The following is a 23,080-nucleotide window of genomic DNA, read 5'->3' on the forward strand; positions in this document are numbered from 1 at the left end:
GACCAGCACATGACTACTTGTAATACTATATTTGTAATAACAAAATCATATCTCCCTACAGGTAAGACTTAATAAGGCAGCAATGACCATCCATCCATCCAAAAGCTTCAAAAATTCAAATATATGTTACTTGTGTCTACTGCAAGCTGGTATACCAGTCAAAATTGTATCAATGAATGTATGTAAAGAGTCCAAGCACATGGTAGACCCCGATGTAATAACAAACGTCTTACAACAACACAATAATTCAGTCACAGCACCATGTAAAATTTGATCAGGCGGTGTGTATAACCTTATATACTAGTTTCGAAAGTTCAAACATTTACAAAATGTATGTTACTTGTTCTATCAAAGCTGGTATAATTAACAAGTGCATTGATGAATGTGTATATATATGTATTATACATGTAGGCCTACATGCAGCTGCCATGTAAAGAGACCAATCACATAACAAGTCCTGATGTAATAATAAACTTCATACAACAAAAAATAATTCAATTAATACACATACATGTGGCACCCTTCTATCAAAACTAGCACAATCAAGCAGGTAAGGCCTTTACAACTGACTCTTTCAGTATACAATGTGACCTATTCAATCAGGCACACACAAATTAACTTACCAATCACACAGAAATACATGGCACCCAGCTCTTTTTGTGTCAACAAAATCTCTACAACTTAATAAAAGAATATTGCACACAAGTATTTGTGGCAGCGCCCTGGAATAGTACACCAGGTAATATTTTCGGTACAATTCAAGTTGAAGTCAGGCAAGTTTGTGAACAAGCAACATATTCTCCTTTTACAATCTCGATAACAGTCAAATATCCTACTCCAGGAGCTGATCAAGCTGATAGAATCGGAGACCAATGCTCTTTGAGGAGTACCTTACACCAGTCCTCTGACAAAAGTAACACACCATGCTGTCATTTGTTGATGTAGTCCTACCAGGAGGGAGCTCAAACACTATACAAAGGTCAATGTCACTACCTTACTTCCACTGGCTGGTTTCTAAAACCTAAACACAATGGTGTATGGCGAAGAGAATAATGCATGGGACCAGGTGACCCATTTTGTGAAGAGAATGAATGAGTCAGGTTTAAGATTTGTGGTGAGGAGCACAATGAGTCTGCTGTGTATTGGGACCTTCCACTCTGTCAGGACACAGTTCTGTCACTGCAATATGTTTGTACAGTCAAGAACAGCTGTTGAATGGGTTGGATACACAAACTCATACTCCACTACATGGGGTCAATGTTGGTGCTATTGTTGTTGATTATAGGTTATTGAACATTGCCACTGGTAAATGAGATGAGTAATGCTTCCTCCCTTCCCTCCTGATGGTTTATTGGGATTGGTGATACCAAATAAACAATGTGGTTTTGTTCTGTATCAATAGTTACCCTAAAGGAATTAAAAACTTGATGAAGCACATATTAATTAATGTACACTTATTAGCCGAGCTTTTATAAATAGCAGGAATATAAGTGTTTTGAAAAGTCTAAACAACCATAACTTAAAAATCCGTCTCATTTTAAATTCATACTTAAGATCCCATTCATTTTAATTTTTAAGGTTTTTTAAACATTTTGTGCTGACCAAGTTGTAATCAAACAGTTCAAGTGGCTAGGCTTACTATCTGACAGAATGTTTGTAAACAACCACTTCCTCTTTCAGCCAGCACAATACTTGATAAGTTGTGTGAATATAAACAAACAATGACTTAATGACTGTCTATAATGACCACACCCACTGAAACAGTGACATTTACGGATGAGTAAGAAATATGCTGGTATAAAATATGTTTCTCAAGACAAAAAATTGTAAGCCTACATGATTCAATGTGGTTCACTTTGTCAGCTAACTTCAGCCTTCTTGATAAAACGAGATATAGAAGTGCTGGAACTGACTATGTAACAATCTGGAAGTGGCACTCCACTACAGGTTAGGCAAGTCCTGAATAACTATGCAATGAGAAAACAGATGTATAATACTAATTATAATACCTACACATTTACAATTTGTATTATTTGCTTTCTAGGGCTACCATACCACTCCTCTGTGTCGCTCCCAGAAAGAGTGTATATCATTTTCCACAAGGTACATGTATGCCAGTATAAGAGGGCAGAAGCATGTGAAGGGCCCTGTCCAAGTGAACAACAAGATGGCACAGCCAACCAAGTTGCAACCCCATGATCAAAATGAAATATCGATTTAGTAACAGACTACCATTCACCAAAAGCATTTTTTGCGCAATTAGTGATTTGATGCTTGTAATCAAATCATCATCATATAACAAAGAAGCCTTTAGTGAGAAAGATGACTTGAATGACAGCAACTGTTATGAGTCTAATCAAATGGTGCAATTAACACCTCATTAGCAGTGATTAGACAACTCTACCCTGTACCAGGAGGGAGGGATACTTGCTTGAGTGACTGGTATGACAACCACCACACATCAGAGTTGCTATAAAACATGCAGCACATGCCCCTTGTATTGAAGGCCACACACCACCAAATAACTTCTCCATTGAAAAGCACGTAAAAATCAACATTTTTACACTGCGTTTTCTACCCAGTGTGATAATATTTATCCCTTTCTTACGTCACATCCCTGTATCAATTATGGACTGAATTTCCATTTAAGCTTCAATTTGTGTTAAATTTAATAGATTCGCTTTTTAATTTAAAAATGTTAGAAAGCGGAGCCACTATTTCAATACCATAACTAGTATTAAAACTTGCTCCGTTAGCAGTAATTAGGGCAGGGCCTACTTTTCTTGTGAAATCGATTTGTATCATTTCATATCTATTTTCTTTCAGTTAAGTCAGAACATGCCAACCTCACAAAGAACATGGTCCCTAAGGACACCACATTGACATATACTTTTAACCGAAACTCATCAGCATTGCACCTTTCACATAGTGATTTGGTGTACTGCCCCCTTAAACTGCTTTGCACATCCTTTTCGATAAATGATAAACAATTCACCAGCTATGCCATTCCATAAAACATAACACATCCCCAGTGACCGCTCTGCCCAGAGACTAATGGCATAACTGGTTTTCAGGTGGGAGTGGTTCTCCTTCTTTATCATTGTGAGATGAATTGATATTGAAGTATGAATTTCCAAAAGGGGCTATGAGGTAGACCACTTTTAAGTTTAAAAAGGATTTAAAGTTTAGTATTAAAGAATTCAGGTGGTATTTTGATTTTGTAAAATCATGTCCCTTTTCAAAATGTCAATTTGACAAATATAATTGCATTCTGCAGTTTGCACTGCAGTGAATGTAACATATCTAAGAAGACAGTTGGTCAGACTAAAATTAGAAGTCCCAATGCTCATAATATTACAGCCAGCTATTTTATATCCATTCATTACATGCATCCATTTATAGCTATTAGTGCTGTCTCACTTTCCTATTCATACTACAAGGTAATTTGATGGCTTTTTCGTATGGGCAATTAGCGTAAATTTGATCTATTAGCTGTGAAATTTGAATGTAAAATGTCATGGAAGGATAAGAAATGCATTAAATGAAGCTGTACTGATCTTATGATCATTTCTAAATGAAAAGAGTAAAATATTGTAGTACATGTAGTGTGTCTGCATTCTCATGGTAAATTTGTCCGTGTAGATGCATGTATTTGATTGTTAATTTAGTTATGTACATGTACACAAATTTTGCAAACAGGCCAAATTTGTGAATTAAATACCACATGAATTAAAAATAGTGTTTGAAATCATCATTTCATGCCGAAGCATGAAGCTTCCAACGTCTCACAGTTCACAATACAGCCACGATCGTGCGATTGAAGGTTTTGAGTAGCTGCAGGAGCATGGAGTTTCTGTAACTTTTCTGCCCAATACAAGTATACATAATATTATTGCGTATCAATATAGTATTTTAAATATGGACAAAATTTTACCTTGGTTAATAATTTTGATGCACACTGTTTGCACACCATATACAAGGTTTTTGCCGACTAACATCGTTTTCAAATCACTATTTATTTTACAGAACAAAGGGTATTCAGGAATTGTAGTCATTTCTTATCAGGACACACATTAACGACTGTAATGTAAAATATGAATAGTCGTCTGCTATCATATTTTATCACAATATCCTATTGATTTGAAATATAGAACACCAACTTTTACTTCCTGGTAGCCCTACTACATGTAGTATAGGGCCTTTTGATGCAAGTTGACCTGAAGGAAAAAGCCTGAAACATGCGTGAATCTGGGCCAAAAGCCTCCAAAATAGGCTGAAAATAAAGAAAAGTGCGGGAATTTGGACTTCATGAAAGCAGGAATTCCTGCAAAAGCAGGAAAACTTGCATCCCTGCTTGACTGTGGTGATCCAAAACCATGCTATATCATAAAACCTGGCTATATCCAGAGAACTGTTAAACCTAGTGACTGCTATCGGGTGGAGTGGTTAGTGGGTTTTAGCAGTTCTCGGATATAGTGTGTTTAAAAGGCCCTATAGTAGGGCTTCTTCCTGGTTGCATGGTTCTCACATAGCCTACAGGAAAAGTTTGTATCTCCAAAACACCAAATTACATTTTGCAGTATTCATTTCTTGGAATTAAAATTACTGCAAATATATAAGTAGTACAATGTATTCATCATATTCATGTACAAGTATGTACTATCTCTATAGTTCAAATTAGCATTGACAGCTTCATGATATTACTTTGAAATGAAATTTTGCTGACAGATTATGCAACTGAAAGTAGAAAGGTCTCTTGTGACGTTAATTGTACACAGTATTCAAATCACATAAAATTATCATTGAATCTAATGAAGAACTAGTGAAGTGAATATACATTTTCACTCACTATTAAAGTCATGAGATTCACTAAAAAAAACATATCAAAATTAATTGAAAATTAAAAACATTTGCAAAATGTGCAGGTAGATATTTTGGGTACAGAAACGGTAAGCCTGGAGGTTGGTAACCTCTTAAAATTAAATGACATAGTTTTATGAAATGAACATCAGATAATAATTAAGTAATAAGATGAGAAGTAAATTCAAATGGGAAAAGCAGATTATACCTGTAAACACTTTAAGGTGAAATAATAAAATCTGGCATGACCTACATTAGTGTGTTTTCTCTTTCAAAATTGAGATTAAGCAATATTCCTTGGTCATATAAATATTGAAGAGTTTGTCACCCAACATGTGCCCTATAATTGTTGGCTTTAAATTGACACTATACTTGAAAAATTCTAAATCAAATTGTGAAAATGAGATCAAAAATAGCACATTTTTATTGTTACATTTGTATTATGTTCATTTTTTAAATATATTTAACAAGTTATATTTGCCAATCACAAAGTTTTGAATTAAATCAAATACTGGAACTTACATTTTTGCAACTTGCTACGTTGCGTCTGAAACCATCAGACTTCATCAGGCAACTGACCCGCTGGGCTGGTCATGTGACACTTTGAGACGGCTAGCCTGGGCTAGGGATCGTCTTGATGGCCCGGTCCCATGCGTGAGATAAGTTGTGTCTCAGTCCCCCTTTCTTGTTAAGTGACGGCTGCTCAAAGTGTCACATGACCAGCCCAGCGGGTCAGTTGCCTGATGAAGTCTGATGGTTTCAGACGCAACGTAGCAAGTTGCAAAAAATGTAACTTCCAGTATTTGATTTAATTCAAAACTTTGTGATTTTAACGACTGGATGACTGAGAATATTCACTATATTTTATATTTGCCAATATCTTAAATTCAGAAATGCATAATGCCTAAGTTTTTGCATCTTAACTCTTCATATATGGTGAAATGTATTTGATTGATATTCATTTTAGAGAAACTTTAGAGAATATGCACCATTCTTTCTAAGTCTCTATTGAAAATGTTATGTGTTAGGGTATTCTAACAGCTTCTAAAAGAATTCCTAATTTTGCATGTCAGAAACAAAACAAAATTCACATGGCTATGATACTCTGAAGTAACAGAGTTTACAGACATAAAGAAGAGCTACACCTTTGGACCAGTGTTCGAAATAAGCACTTATCCTCTTGTCCTCTTCTCCAAACATCACTGGGGACAACCATATTGAGCTGTGTACTTATCCCCTGGACAACCACTATATTTTACCTCCAAAAGTATGACACATTTTGGGGACAACCAAAATGTATTGAGGACAAGCCGAATTCATGCTTTAGTTATCCTCGGGATAACCTCCATATTTTCCTTATTTCGGACACTGCTTTGGACCAAAAGCATACATTATATACCTCATTGGTCTTATATTGGAATCATTATAATTCGATATTTGACTTACTATTAATATCTTTAGAAATAACTCGCTTGCAATACAATAATTGCACCTGTCCTAATCACTATCAGCCTTATAATGGATCAGCTTAAAGGACTTTTATCTATGCCATTGATTGCTGCCATTTTACGCTTGCTTCATAAAAGCATTTTGGATCAATAGGTATATTTTAGTTACACTCTAGAGATCTGATCAATGAGGGTACCATACCAGCGTACCAGGTACTAAATATGATCTTGTCCAACCAAAATAAATATTTGCTTGAATTTGAAAAATAAAATCTTGAACCTGATTAAATGTGATAAAGCATTTCAATATTTTGGGATCCTTTAATAGGTGATGCTCATGACATCCTTTGACAGTCCTTCATTTCATCAATGCAATATCAATTTATGCTCTCTTGAGCGCTTTCTCTTGCATGTAAAAGCAATACAATTTTGATCAACTTCCTTATAAACTTTTAAAAGGTAGAATATTGCCAAGAAAGACGAGAGTTTTCAATTGGATTGAATAGAAACAGGAGCCAAATTCTCAAAAGTTATTGCTCAAGTACCATCAAATGGACAAATTGGGAATATACCATTCCTTTCTAAATTATTGTTCCTAGGGCCCTCCTATCAAGTTGCTCTCCAAATTCTCAAAAGTTTCAGGAAATTGGAAAATGCTGTTAAATAGGGTTCGGTTAGCTACTCACCTTAATCTGATGTGAGGACTGTTAGTTTGTTCATAAGCACAATATTTCGAGATCTCACTGACTTCATCCCTCCTTGTCACTTAATGGGATCTTGATTTAGACTAAAGCAACATTATGGTTCACAACCAAGAAAATTAATTGTGTCATTGCAGTACCTTTCATACATGTAGTTGTGTCTTGGGATTTATTCAATAGCTCTTGAATTAAGGTGGGGGTGTTGTAATGCATAAATCACTGATTCTATAAGATTTTTTCTTTAAAGAAGACACAATGATTTAGAGTGTGCTATGCACAGGCACAACGCCTAGACGTTGACCACAAGCCTCGGCACACTTTACAATTTTATCGATTTCTTTTCTAGTTCTACAACAGATACATTGAGGTGTAGTATTTGGTGTATTCTATCTATATTCATAAGGGCAAGCTTCCCATGAAGTAGAGCACAATGTAAAGTCAAGGGAAATCAAAAGCTAAACAATGTCTTTTTCACACATCAAGTTCATTCTTCAGATTTCTACACTCATCAAGTTTTTGTCATCATATGAATGCATTTGATGCGCAACAATTCTATAGGTGTCATGTCCTTTATTACCCAAACTCATGACTGTGTGCTTCTTCAATTCTGCAACACAATTCCTGTTTACTTTGATGAACCCCAAAGTAACCTGCAGCCATTTCCATTGATAACATTCAAGTTGAACGCCTCCCTGTCACCCATCACACTATTCATTAATGTCACACAAGTTAATGAGGGAGGCACAGAGTTGAAGTACACAGGTCTACCTGTCACCTAGTCCATCACCAAGTTCAGCAGAACAAGTGGGCAAAAGTGTTGCCACTGCTAAAACCTACAATTTCTGACCAATTTGGGCTACTTTTTGTTCTACAATCTAAATAACAGGTGGACAGGTGGTGGAGGTGGCTATAAAACAAAGCGTGTTACATTTTATCAATACCACATTAATGATGTCTATGTAGGTGAAAATGTAGGGTGTTGCCAATGCCGAGATACATTAGACAATTTAGGCTGCTTGATAAGAATTTTTGCCCACATCCCTTTTGTTACCCAATGATTCGTCAATGTCACAATTATTTAATGATGGAGGCACAGAGTTTACTAGGGAGCATTCCCTGTCACTTAGTCCATCACCAAGTAAAAGCTGTTCATGCAAGCGAGAATGTTGGGCAGTTATGCCAATGCTCAAAAATATGGTTTGCAAATCAAGACTGCTTGGGAATCCTGTAATATGTACATACTACATTCATCAATGAATGGGGTAGGGCATTTTATGATTTTTATCCCCCTGAAAAATAAGTGCAACTTCAGGATCCCGATTAAGATGTTATAATATAACTAAGCTCTCTCCCCACTGCTTGTGACAATCCCAAGTTGTATGGTCTACAGAAAATCCAAAAATATGATGCCCCTCTTAGTAGTATCGGCTCAGTGACCTATCCTCGGTTTGTAGCGGACATTATTTCACCGCTTGTCAGCAAGTCGGAACACCACATTCAGAACACTCAAGATTTTGTTGATCTAGTCAAAGATTTGCTTGATGATGAGGATGAGTCGCTGGTTTCCTACAATGTTTTGGACCTATTTACTAGCATCCTGTTAAAATGTGCATTATATAAATCAACTACTTGCATGCAAAATCAGGTAGTAAAAGTACAGGTAAACTTGCCTAGAATAATCCATCAGATTAGGCCCAAATTATCATGCAGCAACATGACTGCATAAGAGTGCAGGCAAGTACTCAAGATTGTGATACCCAAATCAAGGTGAAATTGAGCAGAAAATTGATGACAAGAATCACAGATCCTGGAGGATCTGTGCACGAATAAGGAGATTGGCATCAGCAAACTAAAATTTGAATCTAGGCCAATGTATACTAATTGGTCAATTGATTTTGTTTGTATTTATATTTTCAATTAATGATGCCTCAGGCATAAAAAAACAAACAAACACCATTATTCCAAAGTTATTGTTAAAAGAAAACACCCACTATTTCTTGAAAATTTAAGCAATATGGGCCCTACCAAAGCAGTGGTTTTAATAGTGAGATTTAGCGAAACCTGGTTCTGTTAGGGTCAATCTACATCTTGTCACAAGTAACCAAAAACAGAGAATGCAATAACATAATGAATTTAAAGGTTGTGTTTTCTTTTACATTGTACTTTTGTTCTATAAAAAATCATATTGGAATTGTGAAAGGGTATTATTATTCATAATGCAAATTGTTTATAAATAAACACCTCATGGAAAGCACAATCTTGATAAGATTGTGATTAACATCACAAAGGCAATGTTCTTTTTTATTGACAGTACTATAAGTATAACTACATATTTTTAGTCATGTAGGAAAATTATATCCGCACATTTAATACAAGCCACATATTCATCCCTGTAAACCATAATTAGCACCCTTCCTCTAAGCAATAAGCACCCTACATAATTTTCTAAGTGACAACCGTCTTAGCATTCCCTTTAAATGCACCTGTACAACTAAATTGAAATTGAATCCCACTTAGGATTTAAGGATGATGACAATTTTGATTTCAGATGTAATGTTTTTTTATTCTTTCAGTGAGTAAATTTTCAATTTTTACTGCTACTTCATTGATTAAGTGACTGATTAAGCATGGTTAAGCACCTGGTTACCTAATACTGTAATAATGTACATGCTTTAATATTGATGGCTGCTATTATAACTATCATCAGTCCCGCAAAGAGATCTTAAACATTCTCATCTGTCTGATCAGAGTTCCTAAAACACCAACTCAGAATGTATTGAGGCATGATGTGTGAGAACGTTGTCTTCACCCTCATAACAGAAAACAAAAAATTATTAAACTAATTGATTATTCACAGCTCTATCACATGCACCCATACACACACATGTCCCTATCCCAACATGAACACATACAATTTTTAAAGAGGAAAACTAGTTAATATTGGTAGTGTTTTAATGTACCCTTTCAAACTGCCATGATAGTTTAGTGCTAAAGGAATGTTGTCATTCGCAACTTTAATTAGGTTATACCACATATAGAATTGTGCTCATTCTTGTTTTTCTACATATCTGCATGTATACATATGTCAAGTCTCATCAGTGCCTACCTACACCTCACCTGGCAAAACATAATGAAAATACATCATATGGATCCACAAAGAGCAATGCACATCTGATTGCCTAGCCATTTTGATTGCTAAGCTATTTCTATACACTCCTTCAAATGCTTCTGGCAAACTCTGATTCCTATGTGAAAAGCCTTTTAAGGTTGTTCACCATTAAACCTTCTGGCGTAACACCAATTTCATATTCAATATCCAATGAACACACATTTTATGGATACCGTACCTTACTGAAATCGAACTTATTTCAAATGAAAACATAAACATGATGAAATAACATTTTTATACTGGGGGAAATAAAACACTCAGTATGTATGGTAAAGTAGTTGGTAGTCGCATGCCATTTTTAACACAAAAATTGTATTAAAGGTGGGTGACCTGATTGACAGCCTCATCAACCCAATTTACTCCATCAAAATGCAGATTTTGGTATCTGGTGAAAGCTTGTACTTTTCTCATAACCCAACTTTTAGGCCTGAAATACATTTTGTTTACGTGGTATGAACAAAATTATATATCCAAATGGCTGGAGAAATTTAAATTAGAACTTGGAATAAGAATATTTGGGTGATGAGTCTCGGAAAATATGTCTTGCAAACCGATCACCCACCTCTAAGTTGTTGTGAACTTTTTGCTCGCATATTGTTTTTTAATTAAGGTTTTTTGTTTTTGTTTTGTTGTTTGTTTCATTTTTTGCCGAGTTAAGATGAAGGATGAATACCGGTATATGTAGCTTTTTCCCTCACAAATTTTACTAATCTACAAAAGATGATCAAATACAAATGTAGGGAATCGGTTTCACATATGCTTCAATTTTTGCGCCTCAATGTCGCTCACAATGCTTGCAAAATTGACACTATGATTACGCACTTGCAGTAGCTTGTTTGACATCACTCTATTTAATAGCACTTGAGTAGATGTGACAAGGGATGTTACTAAAATAGCTTCTGCATACATACTTGGCCATCTCAACATCACTTTTACATCACTGATCAGGAAAAGAAATACATCTTACATGAGTGTTTTGAACAAAATTTAGGAAATAATTTACACTAAACAATACAATCAAAACAATGCAATTGTTCTTTAAAACTTTTTAAATAATCAAGGATTTTGTAAGCATTAAAAAGTATAAAGACACAACAGGACTCTTCCTGAACTCCTCCCTCATAAAAGTAGATCATCATTTATAATCAACCTAAATAATAGTAGGCCTTAAACAAAAACTTATACGGTTTATTTATGTCATCTTTAAGAGTGCCTGTGGGTGTGCACACAGGTACATGTATGTATTGATGCTGTGTCGGGGTGTACCGGCGGGTGTGTGTGCGCATTTATAAAGCCCTCCAAACAAGGATGCACACACTTAAGTAGCAGAGCAACTGAGTACACTCCGCGACTGAGGAGTCCGAGGACGTCCGGGGTTCCCTCTACCAACCAGCGAATTGCAAACAACGTAAAAATACATATAAGACCATGTCTCGTTCGCCGGTGTAGGGACATGTAGTTCATGTCTCAGTTGGATAGTAAAAAAGACGAGTGGGTCCCCGCTTTATATCTTAGCTTTGGGTGAGCATGGTCCTCGGTTAGATAGGAAAAGTTGTAGGTCCTCATTCGCAAGTTTTTACAAATAAATCTGTGTGTGTGTTTGGGCGCATGTTCGTGCATGTGCCAATTACTTGTCTGCAAGGAGCTTGGCATACACCATTTGCACACAATGTATTGACTAGTTACCATGGCTCAGGGCTCAGGTGGTTGGGCACAATCTCTTCACACTCTGATGAAATCATTCTAACACCAACCTGATCAGTACTTCTTGCCAAGTTGGTGTGCATGGAATATGCATGCATTACAATGAATCGGTTTGCATTTTCATTTCTGTATCTCTTCTAAGCCCAGTTGAATTTTAAAGTGAAATGATCTCTCATGTTTCACAGAAACAGAAGTTTACTGAACCCTGGGATGCATCGTCTGACATATAGAAGCGTATTTGATCTTTCTTTACCAACTCTATAACACTCACTGAATGCAAAAGTGGTACTGAAACATTGAACACAATGAAACTTTCAGTTCGAGCTCAGGCATCAATAGGAATAAAGGTTGTCTCAATACCATATAGGTTTGGCTTTCATGTTCTAGAAAAATAAAATCAAGTAACAATATGAATGGCAGCTCAACCGAGAACCATGCATAACTGAAGCTGTGCTCAAACCTGTGGTATCTTCCCCTCCTTCCTCATAAATGTAGACTGTCATTTACAATTAACCTAAAGAGTAGGCCATAAACTTTTAGGTTTTCATCTCGGGGTGTGCCTGTGTGCGTGTACACCTCGATACATGCATAAATGTTGTGTTAGATTTTGTGGGGGTGGGGTGATACAATCTTAAAATAAAATATCATGTTTTTGTTTTCTATCCTGAAATCTTTTTGCATATTTCTGTTGTTTACAAAATATTTGAACTTCCACATATTTGGAATTAGCCAAATTTGTCGTTCTTATAGGAAAACAGAGCAATTCTGTAATATCATTTTATACAAATTTATCTCCCATAGAGCTCCAAGGTGAAATGGTCAAAATAGCAAGTGATTTTTCTTTCATTTTACCTCTGGATAGAAAACCTTCCTGACAGACAGTAATTACTAATATCATTTTATCATTTTTGTGAAACAATAAATTTAAAAATTTTATAAAATTTGAAACTAGTAGCACAAGTGCATTCAGTCTGCATTACAATTTTGCATTAACAAGCAAGCCACTCTATGGCTTTAATGTAGCCTTGATCAAGTCTTCCTCCTTACTTTTTCTCTATTCATGCTCTTCTAATAGGACCCATGGTTGAAGTATCATATACTGGACTCCCTCAGATTTTTAGTCAGGTCAGAATTTTTGTGTAGGACTGGCAACATGAGCTAGGGAGGAAGTATACCTTCTGGGCATGGTGTGGATTTTGCTCACTTCCCTGCTCAAACACTACCCCTGCAGTGCACAGTATGCCTGGGGTAAAGTATGATATTAAGAAAGTCCACTATCTAGCAATTCAAATGTCAAATAGATTTGATGGTAAATAATTATTTTGAAATTAGATAACTTCAAAACTTTGGAAAGAAATAGAAATTTTTGTAAGATGTGGCAAAGCTTCCATGAATTTTACATTCACTAACTATGGATGCCGAAGGACTTGAAACAAGTCTACTTTAATGTAGAGCTAGACAGACACTTACTACTAGCCCATGGATTAGAGTGAATCTGTGTTGATTCCATACAATCTCTCCAAGGAGGGCTATCTTTACCACAATTGATTTTCTTAGAAAGACGTAAACCTGCACCGCTAGCGAGATATACAGCGACGATTCAATTTCACTCATTCAGCTTCATGGAAATCAGATCTGGATAGTTGCATGTATATTGAGTTAGAATCAACAGATTCTCTACAATTTGTCACACATGTTGAATATCAAAGGTTTTAAGGGTAATTCCCAGATTTATGCTACATTGTAGCTATTGATCCACCACATGTTTGCTTTATTTTTTGTTTTTATTATTACATGATACATGATTTTCCCTTCTGTATAATCTGCAATGATTAAGCTTTCCAAATACACAACATGTTGAAATATCCATTTTCATGTTGAAATATATATAAAGTTCTTGAAACTTGATTCAAAATTTACACTTTAATTAGAATTTGCTCAACTTCTTGTCACAGTTTATCATGTTGGATTTTGAATGAAATAACAAAGTTTGCTGAATGTGTGCGAAAAGACAGCAATGGGATTGGGCAAATTCTAATGAAATCAATATTGTGTTGTGTTTTCTTCAGCAAATCTCTGAATGACATTTAATTCACTGGTGTGAGGACACCTAATCCATGTATCAACCACAACAAGTTATGCATCTTTATGTATGTATGTGTGGAACATGAATATGGAAAAGGATTCCTACACAAAGTATGTTGCTGGGAAGATCTTTGAAGAAATTGTCATGTTGGAAAAGCACCTGTTTTACATGTAGCTTAACTACATTGTAAATCTAGTGGTTGGATACATTACAAACACAACATGAAGTTCAAAACAGTGATAAAAGGATTGGGGCAGTGAATAAGCAAAGTTTTCTGAGTCGACTGACACCGTCTGGAGTTAATGCATTGCTCAGAATAGCCCAACAGCGCCCCCACATGTTATATTGGGGCTGAAGATGTCCAAGATTAACCTTGATGAAAGCTTCCCACTATGGTAAGGGTTGACTGCAAAATCCAACCGCTAACACTCTGGCAAAAGCAGCGATTAAACAACTATTGTTCCGAAATAATAAAAACCAGGCTAATTGCAGGTTTAGCCAGTGTGCCAGCGGTTGGGGTTTGAAGCTATCTCTTAGCAAAATTTGTTGTTATGAGAAACCTAAACCACAACCTTAACTTGATCAACTAAGCAAAATTTTTCTGATTGTTGATGACTATGGCCTTTGGGTGAGAATGAGTACTTACCGACATCGGATCCATCATTGAGGACACCATTACCAGCCCCTTGTTTTTGTCCCATCTGTTGTACCTTTAGTATTTCCATCTTGATTACCTCTATCTTAGTTTTACTATCCTATAAACCGAATTGAAGAAAAACAAATAAACAAAACATATTTTTAAGTTTAAGGAAATTTAAAAGTTTTGAACATAATTATGCTGCCGACTGGTCCTATTAAGCCTGTGGACTTTGGAGTGTCTACAATCATAGAGTCTAAGCCTGTATACAATGTAGCATGAAATGCTCACTTGATGTAGTGACCATTCCCTCTGTAATGATATACAGAAACATTTGGTTATCTCTCGGAGATCGCTGAGAACATAATGAGATGTTTTTTTTGCCAGAGCAGCCAGGCCACTTACTTTTTACAAATAACAGGAAAAAATTTGTCATTTTTATGGCATAAATAAATAAATAGAATGCCTGTTGCTTGCCTATTTTTCACTCTTACAGCATCAAACAGTTTATTCTGTAGGCTTGTATTCTGAAGGACTGCTTTTCTGAATGTCCACTATTCGGAACACACACACACACTTTTCCTATGGTCCATTATTCCAATGACAGAATTAAGGTGTATACTTTAGAACCAACAGAATTCATTAATATTGGACCTTCAATTACATGTAGCAGTCCTTCAGGAAAGCAAGTGGTTAACCCATCCACGTACCTGAAGCATCTGTTGTGCCTCTCCCAGCAATTTGCGGTCTTTTGATGCTGCAGACGAGTACATTTGTAGCATATTCTCAGCTCCCTGTTTCACTTTGGTTTCTATGGCAAGTTGTCTTTCCAGGGCAACTACTCGGCTGCTGGCGTTAGTGTGAACAAGACTACTAGGTGCTGAGGAAGCATCTGGTGACAGGGCATCCATTTCTGCTGCAAAATCAAAACAAAATATACAATTTAGTACAAATGTTACTTGGTAGTGTTATGATTGTACATAGTGATGCAAGACTTTCAATTTTGAACCGTCACTTGTGCACACTAGGAAACTCAATCCATGAACACAAATACAGTCTCAATACATTAGCTATGATTACAGCAACCACAACTCGCCAAAGTACAACTCTCCCAGCTGTCTCCCATACATAACTTGACGTTTAGCCACCCCCCATTCAACAAGTTTTACATCTCAACCTCTTTTTATACAGCCAATCGCACACACATTTCCATGGACGTATGAACCGCACATAAGATTGAAGTCAAATTTTCACACCTCACTGTTGCTTTATTATAATGATTTCTTACAAACAAAATGGATCATATTAGACAGACTATCCTTCTAACAAGCCTTCAAGCTAAATTTGCATTTATAGTCCTACCAAATTCCTGATGAAGTAGGCTGATTATCTCATTACTACTCAGCACCAGAACTCATCAAGCTCTACCACCATATACTATTTTAAAGTTGATTTGCTATTATTTTAGCTTTCTTGATACCAAAATATAAGCTGGAAGATGACTAGGTTTTCCATCTTTTGATTGAGAAGTTCTAGAGAGATAAAGATACTAATTACTATATCTATAAGAATTCTGTTGTTGACTGTCAACTAAACGTAAAAATACATGGTAATCAACCTGGAATCACTGCAGCTTGATGTGATACATGGCATATTATTTTGTATGGTAAGCGTTTGTGTGAGAGAGATGGTTGTGTGTGTGTGACTACAATTTTGTGAACCAAATGTGGTTTAGTGTATAACTAACTATGTAAAACGTAAACCAACTTGAACAGGATATAAATTTTGGGGCAACAAATTGGGAGAAGTCAAATTATTTGCACCGATTTTGTAATCAACTTGTATATATGATACATGACAACAGAGGTAGTTAACCGTGTCAACTACACTTTCCATAGAAGTATGACCTTATGCAAAATGTGCATAAATAATACACACAATAAAAATTACCTCTAAATAAGGAAGTAACTATAATACTGGTTTCTACAGAGTGGACCACCTTGCAATAGGGGACCATCCTCGATTTCTGGAGGTCTGCAAACCGCAATTGCTTGTCTAATGTATTTGCGAAATATATCCTCTATCGTACGTGAGATATAATGTCCGCAGTTGCTAGGTTAAATTTCATACACACAAAAATACACTTGCAGAAGCCCGGAAAACATCCTCGGTTTGTCGATTGAGTATGGATTCACGAACGACCACATTTGTATTCAACGTTTGGAGGCGATTTACATGTGGGGGTGTGCTTGTGTGTCACATGGGGGTGTATGTGCAGTGGAAAAAAGTAAAACTTGCTGACTTTGGCAGCAAAATTTCATGGGCCCAGCAGCGGGCTCACAATGTTTTTCATGGAAATTCACTTTCATATTTCTTCATCATTTCAACAAATTCAGCAGCAGTATATCAATAATGACAGGAGGAGAAAACAAATTGTTTGTTCATTTATTTTATCCTTGAACAAATAATAGAAAATCCTTGAACAAATACAAGAAAATCCCTGCATTTTAGTAGCACTTGAGACTAGCAAACAGATTAATGCTTTTGAGGGGCAAACTCCAATGTTCATAAGCAAACATGGCTACTATATAGAAGATAATAATATAAACTGCATTACTGTTTGATCTAAGATTATGTCCTTATAGCTATGCTGGAAAGTTGTCATACATTTTAAAATGCGGTAATTCATAAATCAGCATCTTAGCACAAGGTCCTACATGTACATCTCAAATGCATATGATGGGAGTGTGGCCTACTAACTAGACCCAAAGTTTCAAATCAACATCAGAAACATTCGGGAAAACTAGGTCACATGAAGTTGTGTACCAGGTGTGTACATACAGTGTAATGAACTGCACAGGAGCATCCTTATCATAGTATACTTGCGTAAATTCACATACCATATTGTCTGTAATATATGCTCCGGGAGCGTTGTATTTTTTCCAAAAGGGAGCATTTATTGAAGGTGAATTTTCAGTGAAAAAAATCTGGTTAAATTTCTCGATGGTGCTCCTGTAGAAAGGAGGGATTTACGACTATACTAATACGTACTACCATGGCGGTGGTTTTCACAGAAAAATTGGAGGGGGCGTTTATTAGAGGGGGGGAGCATTTAATACATACAATACGTTAAGCGTTTGCCAGTGACACGCATTATACAAAGCGCAAGTGCTGTGCCCAACAGATGCATGAAAATGTACAATGTCAATGGTGTCTCAAACTGCGGAAAATCACAAAGAATATCAAACAAATAAAAAATTTCAAATTTTCAAAAGTTTCACCCTAACGCTGCCGGGGGTAGTTGAGGTGGGTGTACCCAGCTCTGTTTCAAAGGAGTTCCCCAAAGGTGTGGTTTTGTTTTTGCTGGCTTTAAATGTTATCAAAATACATTCACATGTATCACACAGCGTACCATACCCATGTTACGTAATACATGTTCATTGCGTAGAAGCTGAAGTTTTGTTATTAAATATTGACACCTTTTGAAGTATTTACTCTCTTGCATGTACTTCCCTAGACTCTGTGTGAAATTAGTCCCAAACAAAAATGTTTGGTAGACTCATAACCGGTGCGATCTTACCTTTCCGATGTTGATTAAGATACTTCTTGCATCGATCCCGAGATGCGGAAAAAACCAATAGTCATTTTGTCCCACATAAATGAATAAATAACAAAACCCCGATCCCCAGTGGACTCACCCATTCGGTGACGTCACTACGATAATCATCCCTTATCCGACTTGGGCAGCCCCTACTCGGCCAAACTTGTAGGGGGCGGCGGGGTCGGATAATCAACATCGGAAAGGTAAGATCGCACCGGTTATGAGTCTACCAAACATTTTTGTTTGGGACTAGACTCAGTACACCGGTCGATCTTACCGTTCCGATGTTGATTAAGATACTTCTTGCATCAACATCTGAAAGATCGATCTAGCAAGTAACCGACGGATGGAGGTACAAGATTGGCCAGCATCTGATAAGGATCGGGAGAGTGGGTAGCATGGTAATCGCAGGTCAAACTATTTCCCCCCCCTCACGGCCGGAAACAGAAAGACTACGTGAACAGACAAAAACCCTGAACTGAAAGTTCAGTGGTTAAGAATAGAAACACTGGTTCTTACCATGTTGGAATTCTGATTGTCCATAAAACACCTGATACCCAACCACCATATTATCTCCGCAGAATAGCCCTGGAGAACTTATCGCCTGGTCGCGTTGGTTTACGTTTTTGTAGTAAACCGTGGAAAAAGGACGACGGGTTCTTCCAAGACACAGCCTGACAAATCTCTTCAATGGGGACCCCCTATGGTAGGCCCACGAAGATGAGATAGATCTGGTTGAGTGGGCCTTGGGGCGGGCGTCTTTTGCCGCCCCCGGGTCCACCAACACCTGGACCAGCCACCGTGCCAGAGTCTGTGTAGCGGCTGGACCGTGCGGTTCTGCGTGAGTGATAAATAAGCGGTCATGAGCCCTCTTAAGGTTTGTGTTGGCCAAGGTAGTGCTGTAGCGCCCTCACCGGGCACCACAACCTGTCTTCGGCTATTGACGAACCCTGCCCAATACTGGGTAGGAAGAGGGGCGAGTGTCGGAATGTACTTCGCTCATTTTTTGCAAGGAAATCCGGGCGAAGAAACAGCGTCGCTCCGTTGTTAGTAAATACGGAGGCTGACTTCGAGACTGCGTGCAACTCTGAGCAGCGCCGTCCCGGAGCCAACGCCAGAAGAAAGGCCGCTTTTAAGAGTGGCGTATTTAAGGGTCGCTTTTGACAGGGGCTCAAAAGGGGACCCTTAATATACTCCAAGACTGTGTTGAGGTCCCATGGAGGGACCACCTTCCTTTCGGCGGGCGCCGTTGAACATACCGTCGAGAAGAAGACTTAGGGACCCATCTGAATTGATAGTCGACCGTCTTCAAATCCCGATGAATCGAGAGAATGGCTGACTTATAGTTGGCTATCGTTGCCTGCTGAAGTCCTGACCTGAACTTTTCTGTCAGAAAATCTGCCACTAGAGGCACAGGGGCTCTAGTGGGAGATGTATTTCTCTCATCGCACCATGCGTAGTAGGGAGCCAAGCGCTGACTATACGCACGGAGGGTAGACTCGTCTACCCCGGCGATGAGAGAAGCAGCTTCTGATGAAAAGCCTCCCTCCGCCGCACGTTCCTGATAAGGGCCATGCAGCTAACTGCAGGTGCTCTAGTGGTAGACTTGGTACCTCTCCTCCGGGCATCCGAAGTAGATTTGGTAACTCGGGAGTACTCGCGGCTGTGCGCTAGTAGATCCACCATCGGTCGAAACCACAGGTGTTTCGGCCAGAACGGTGCTATCAGAATGACGTTGCAATCCTCCCTCCCGATCTTGGTCACCACCCTTGCGAGCAGTGAGATCGGGGGGAAAGCGTAAGCAGTCATTCCTCCGCAGTCTACGGACGCAGCGTCCACGGCGAATGCCTGTGGGTCTGCGACCCTCGAGCAGTACACCGGCAGCTGATGATTGCGATGAGATGCGAACAAATCTATCGAGGGGTGGTACATCACCTCGAAGATCGTCTGGGCGACCTGCGGAGCAAGGGACCATTCTGTAGGTCCCGACACCTTTCCTCGTGACAGATCGTCCGCGAGGATGTTGGTGACTCCCGCTATGTGCATCGCTCTCAACGTAATCTGCCTGGTCTTGCACCACCCTATCAGGCGGAGTGCGTGCAGGCACAACCGTGGTGACCTGGTGCCCCTTGTCTGTTGAGGTAGGCCACCACGGTTGTGTTGTCCGCTTGGACAACGATATGAGATCCACGATCACCTTCTCGAAATGCTGGAGAGTTCTCTCCACTGCCCAAAGTTCGAGAAGGTTGATATGGAACTCCGTCTCCGTGGCCGACCATAGGCCGAGACTGAGTCCCGTGGATGTGGCCCCCAGCCCAGCTTTGACGCGTCGGTCGTCACCACGTGGCGCTTACCGCTGGTGCAGGAACCTGACACCTTGAGTCAAATTGGGCTGATGGGTCCACCACCAGAGTTCCTCTCGCGCGATCTCCGACATCGGAACCGCGAGGGATATTGGGTGACGACTGGGCCTGTAAAAGGCTAGAAGGTGTAGTTGTATAGGCCTCATGTGCAGTACGGTCCGCGGTCTCCCATACTGGCCATAAGGCCCAAAACCTTCATCCATGCCACAGCGGGTGCTCCCTCTGACTCGCCAAGAGTCGGGCACACCTGCCATGTTCGTCACCCTCTCGGGTGAGGGCGCGCGATCCCTCCTTGAGGTTGATCTGGGCCCCTAAGAATAGTGGTGTCTCGTCGGGACCAAATTGGATTTCTTGGACGTTGATCAGAAATCCCAGGTCCGGCACCGTACGGACTACTAACGCCACGAGACACTGTGTCTCCAGTGGGGTGCGTCCGTAAATGAACCAATCGTCCAGGTAGCAACACATGTTGACTCCCCTGCGCTTCAGGTACGCTGCCACCGCCCTGACCAGGAGTGTAAACACTCTGGGGAGGTGGACAAGCCGAATGGCAGGCATCGAAACTGGTAAGTTTGACCCTGTACCTTGAAGCGTAGAAACCTCTGATCTTGAGGTGCGATCGGAACATGCAGATATGCGTCCGAGAGATCTAGCGATGCCGCCCACATACCCTTGATGGGGCAGGCTAGCACCGAAGCGAGAGTCTCCATTCTGAACCTCTTGGGCCTGATGAACTCGTTCAACGGCTTGAGGTTCAGAATGGGCCTCCAGCCGCCGGTCTTCTTTGGAGCCAGAAAAAAGTGCTCCAAAACCCCTTGGTGAAAGGGGGGTAGACGGGACAATCGCTTGCCGTGAGAAGCTGAGTGACCTCTGACAGTAGTGCCCGACGCTGGGGGCCGTCTGGCGGCACTACCGTGGACCTCTGAATCGTGCAGGCGCCCGAGGGGCGGCTGGGACATTCCAGCCTGTAACCCCCACTGACCACTGACAATACCCAGGCGCCCGGTGAGATGGCATGCCATCTCTGGGCGTAATGCAACAGCGGCCGCCCACAGGGGAATCCCTGTGGAAGTCCAAACCTGCCGGCATGGACTGTCGACCGCCCGTGCCCTCAGGACCGATCTGGTTTGCCACCCTTAGAAGAACGGCTCTTCTTAGGGGGCTTGCCATCGATCCAGCACTACTCTTGCGCTTCCCAGATTTTTTGGGAGGTGCTGGAGTAGCCTCGGCTCGGGTGTAGTCTGTGGTGCTGGCGTCCTGCTGAAGCGGAGCTGGCGCTGAAGAAGCGCTTAGAAGACTTCTTCTTCTTGTGCTTCTTCTTCGCCTTACTGCCCTTCCCCTTGGTCAGGGCAGCCTCTGACTTCTTCAGAGTGCTCTCATTGGTGGCCTTCTTTGCCCGGTCCTCCACCGTAGCGCAAAAGGCCTGTCCAAAGAGTAGCCCCTGTCCCACCGAGTCTGACTTCTTCATTGCTTCAGCAAAGTCGGAGCCGTAAGTTGACTGGAGGGACAGACAGGCATTCTCCCGGCGGCGAGATGACATCCTATGGGCTAGGCCCATAGAACTCTCATTGAGGTTAGCTGTTAGCACCGCTAACAGATTAACCTCGCGGAAGAGTTCGGCGTTGCCCGTGGTCGTTCGCTACCTTCCTACCGAGGTGCTCGGCAAGCGTGGTAGCGACGCTTGAGACTCTGATAAGCGGCGTGCTCGCTTATCGATGAGCTTTAGCTCCTCCTCCCACTGGGGGAGAACGACCCGTGCGCGCCTAGCTCGGAAGGGCGGCGCGTAGGGACGGCGGGTACCACGCGGGGGACGCCGAGGCAGGAAACAAAGACCTCCTGCGAAACACGCAGTGGAAGCGTGCAAGCACGCGGCGTCAAGCTCCAGCGAGCCTGACAGCCCTCTGAAACCTACCCTTGAGGTCCGCCGGGAATGCAAGTGCGGGCGACCCTTGTGTGGACGCGCTAGCTGGGCATCCTACTGAAAGATGCCCTGGTCCTCCTGAACGGACTCCTCCTGAGAGAAAGCCAGGCCCAAACCTTGGGCCACACGGCTCATCACCTCAGCGGTGTCCGCAGGCAGACCATTGCTAGCGAGTTCCTCACGGGAAGCGGGGAAGGATACCTGAAGCTAGCTGCACAGTCTCATCAGACTGTGAGTCGCTACTGGTTTCATCTTCCGACTCCTTTCCCTCGCCTTCAGACTCTGACTCACTCTCTGATGAGGAAGAGATCTGACGACGGGCATCTGAAGGTGGACAGGGAGGTGTCGCCACCGTGTGGCTAGCCAGCTGAACACCAGCAGAAGAGGGAGTACTCCCGCTAGACCCCGAGATGCTAGCTATAGCACCCCGGGATCCGCACGCTCTCGCTGCTGTCGCCCTAGCCATAGCAGTGTGCGGCCTACCCTGAGCCGTATCAGGGTTAGCCACTCGCCGCCCGGGTTGGGTAACAACTGGTGGTACTGCTTGCCCAACGCTAGGCGGCACTTGCCACGGTGCTAGACCGTGGAAG

General features: G+C 40.4%; 1 protein-coding gene across 1 annotated transcript in view; it reads right to left on the minus strand.

Moving 5' to 3' along the window:
* Nucleotides 1-23,080, minus strand: part of LOC140137930 (serine/threonine-protein kinase N2-like) — a 111,566-nt gene that overhangs the window by 57,338 nt on the left and 31,148 nt on the right. Inside the window, 2 exon segments of the mRNA XM_072159735.1 lie at nucleotides 14,615-14,723; nucleotides 15,316-15,521. Coding sequence (XP_072015836.1) covers nucleotides 14,615-14,723; nucleotides 15,316-15,521 — 315 coding nt within the window.

This window comes from Amphiura filiformis, chromosome 17 (assembly GCF_039555335.1).
Source record: "Amphiura filiformis chromosome 17, Afil_fr2py, whole genome shotgun sequence".
In the NCBI taxonomy this organism is placed as follows: Eukaryota; Metazoa; Echinodermata; class Ophiuroidea; order Amphilepidida; family Amphiuridae; genus Amphiura; species Amphiura filiformis.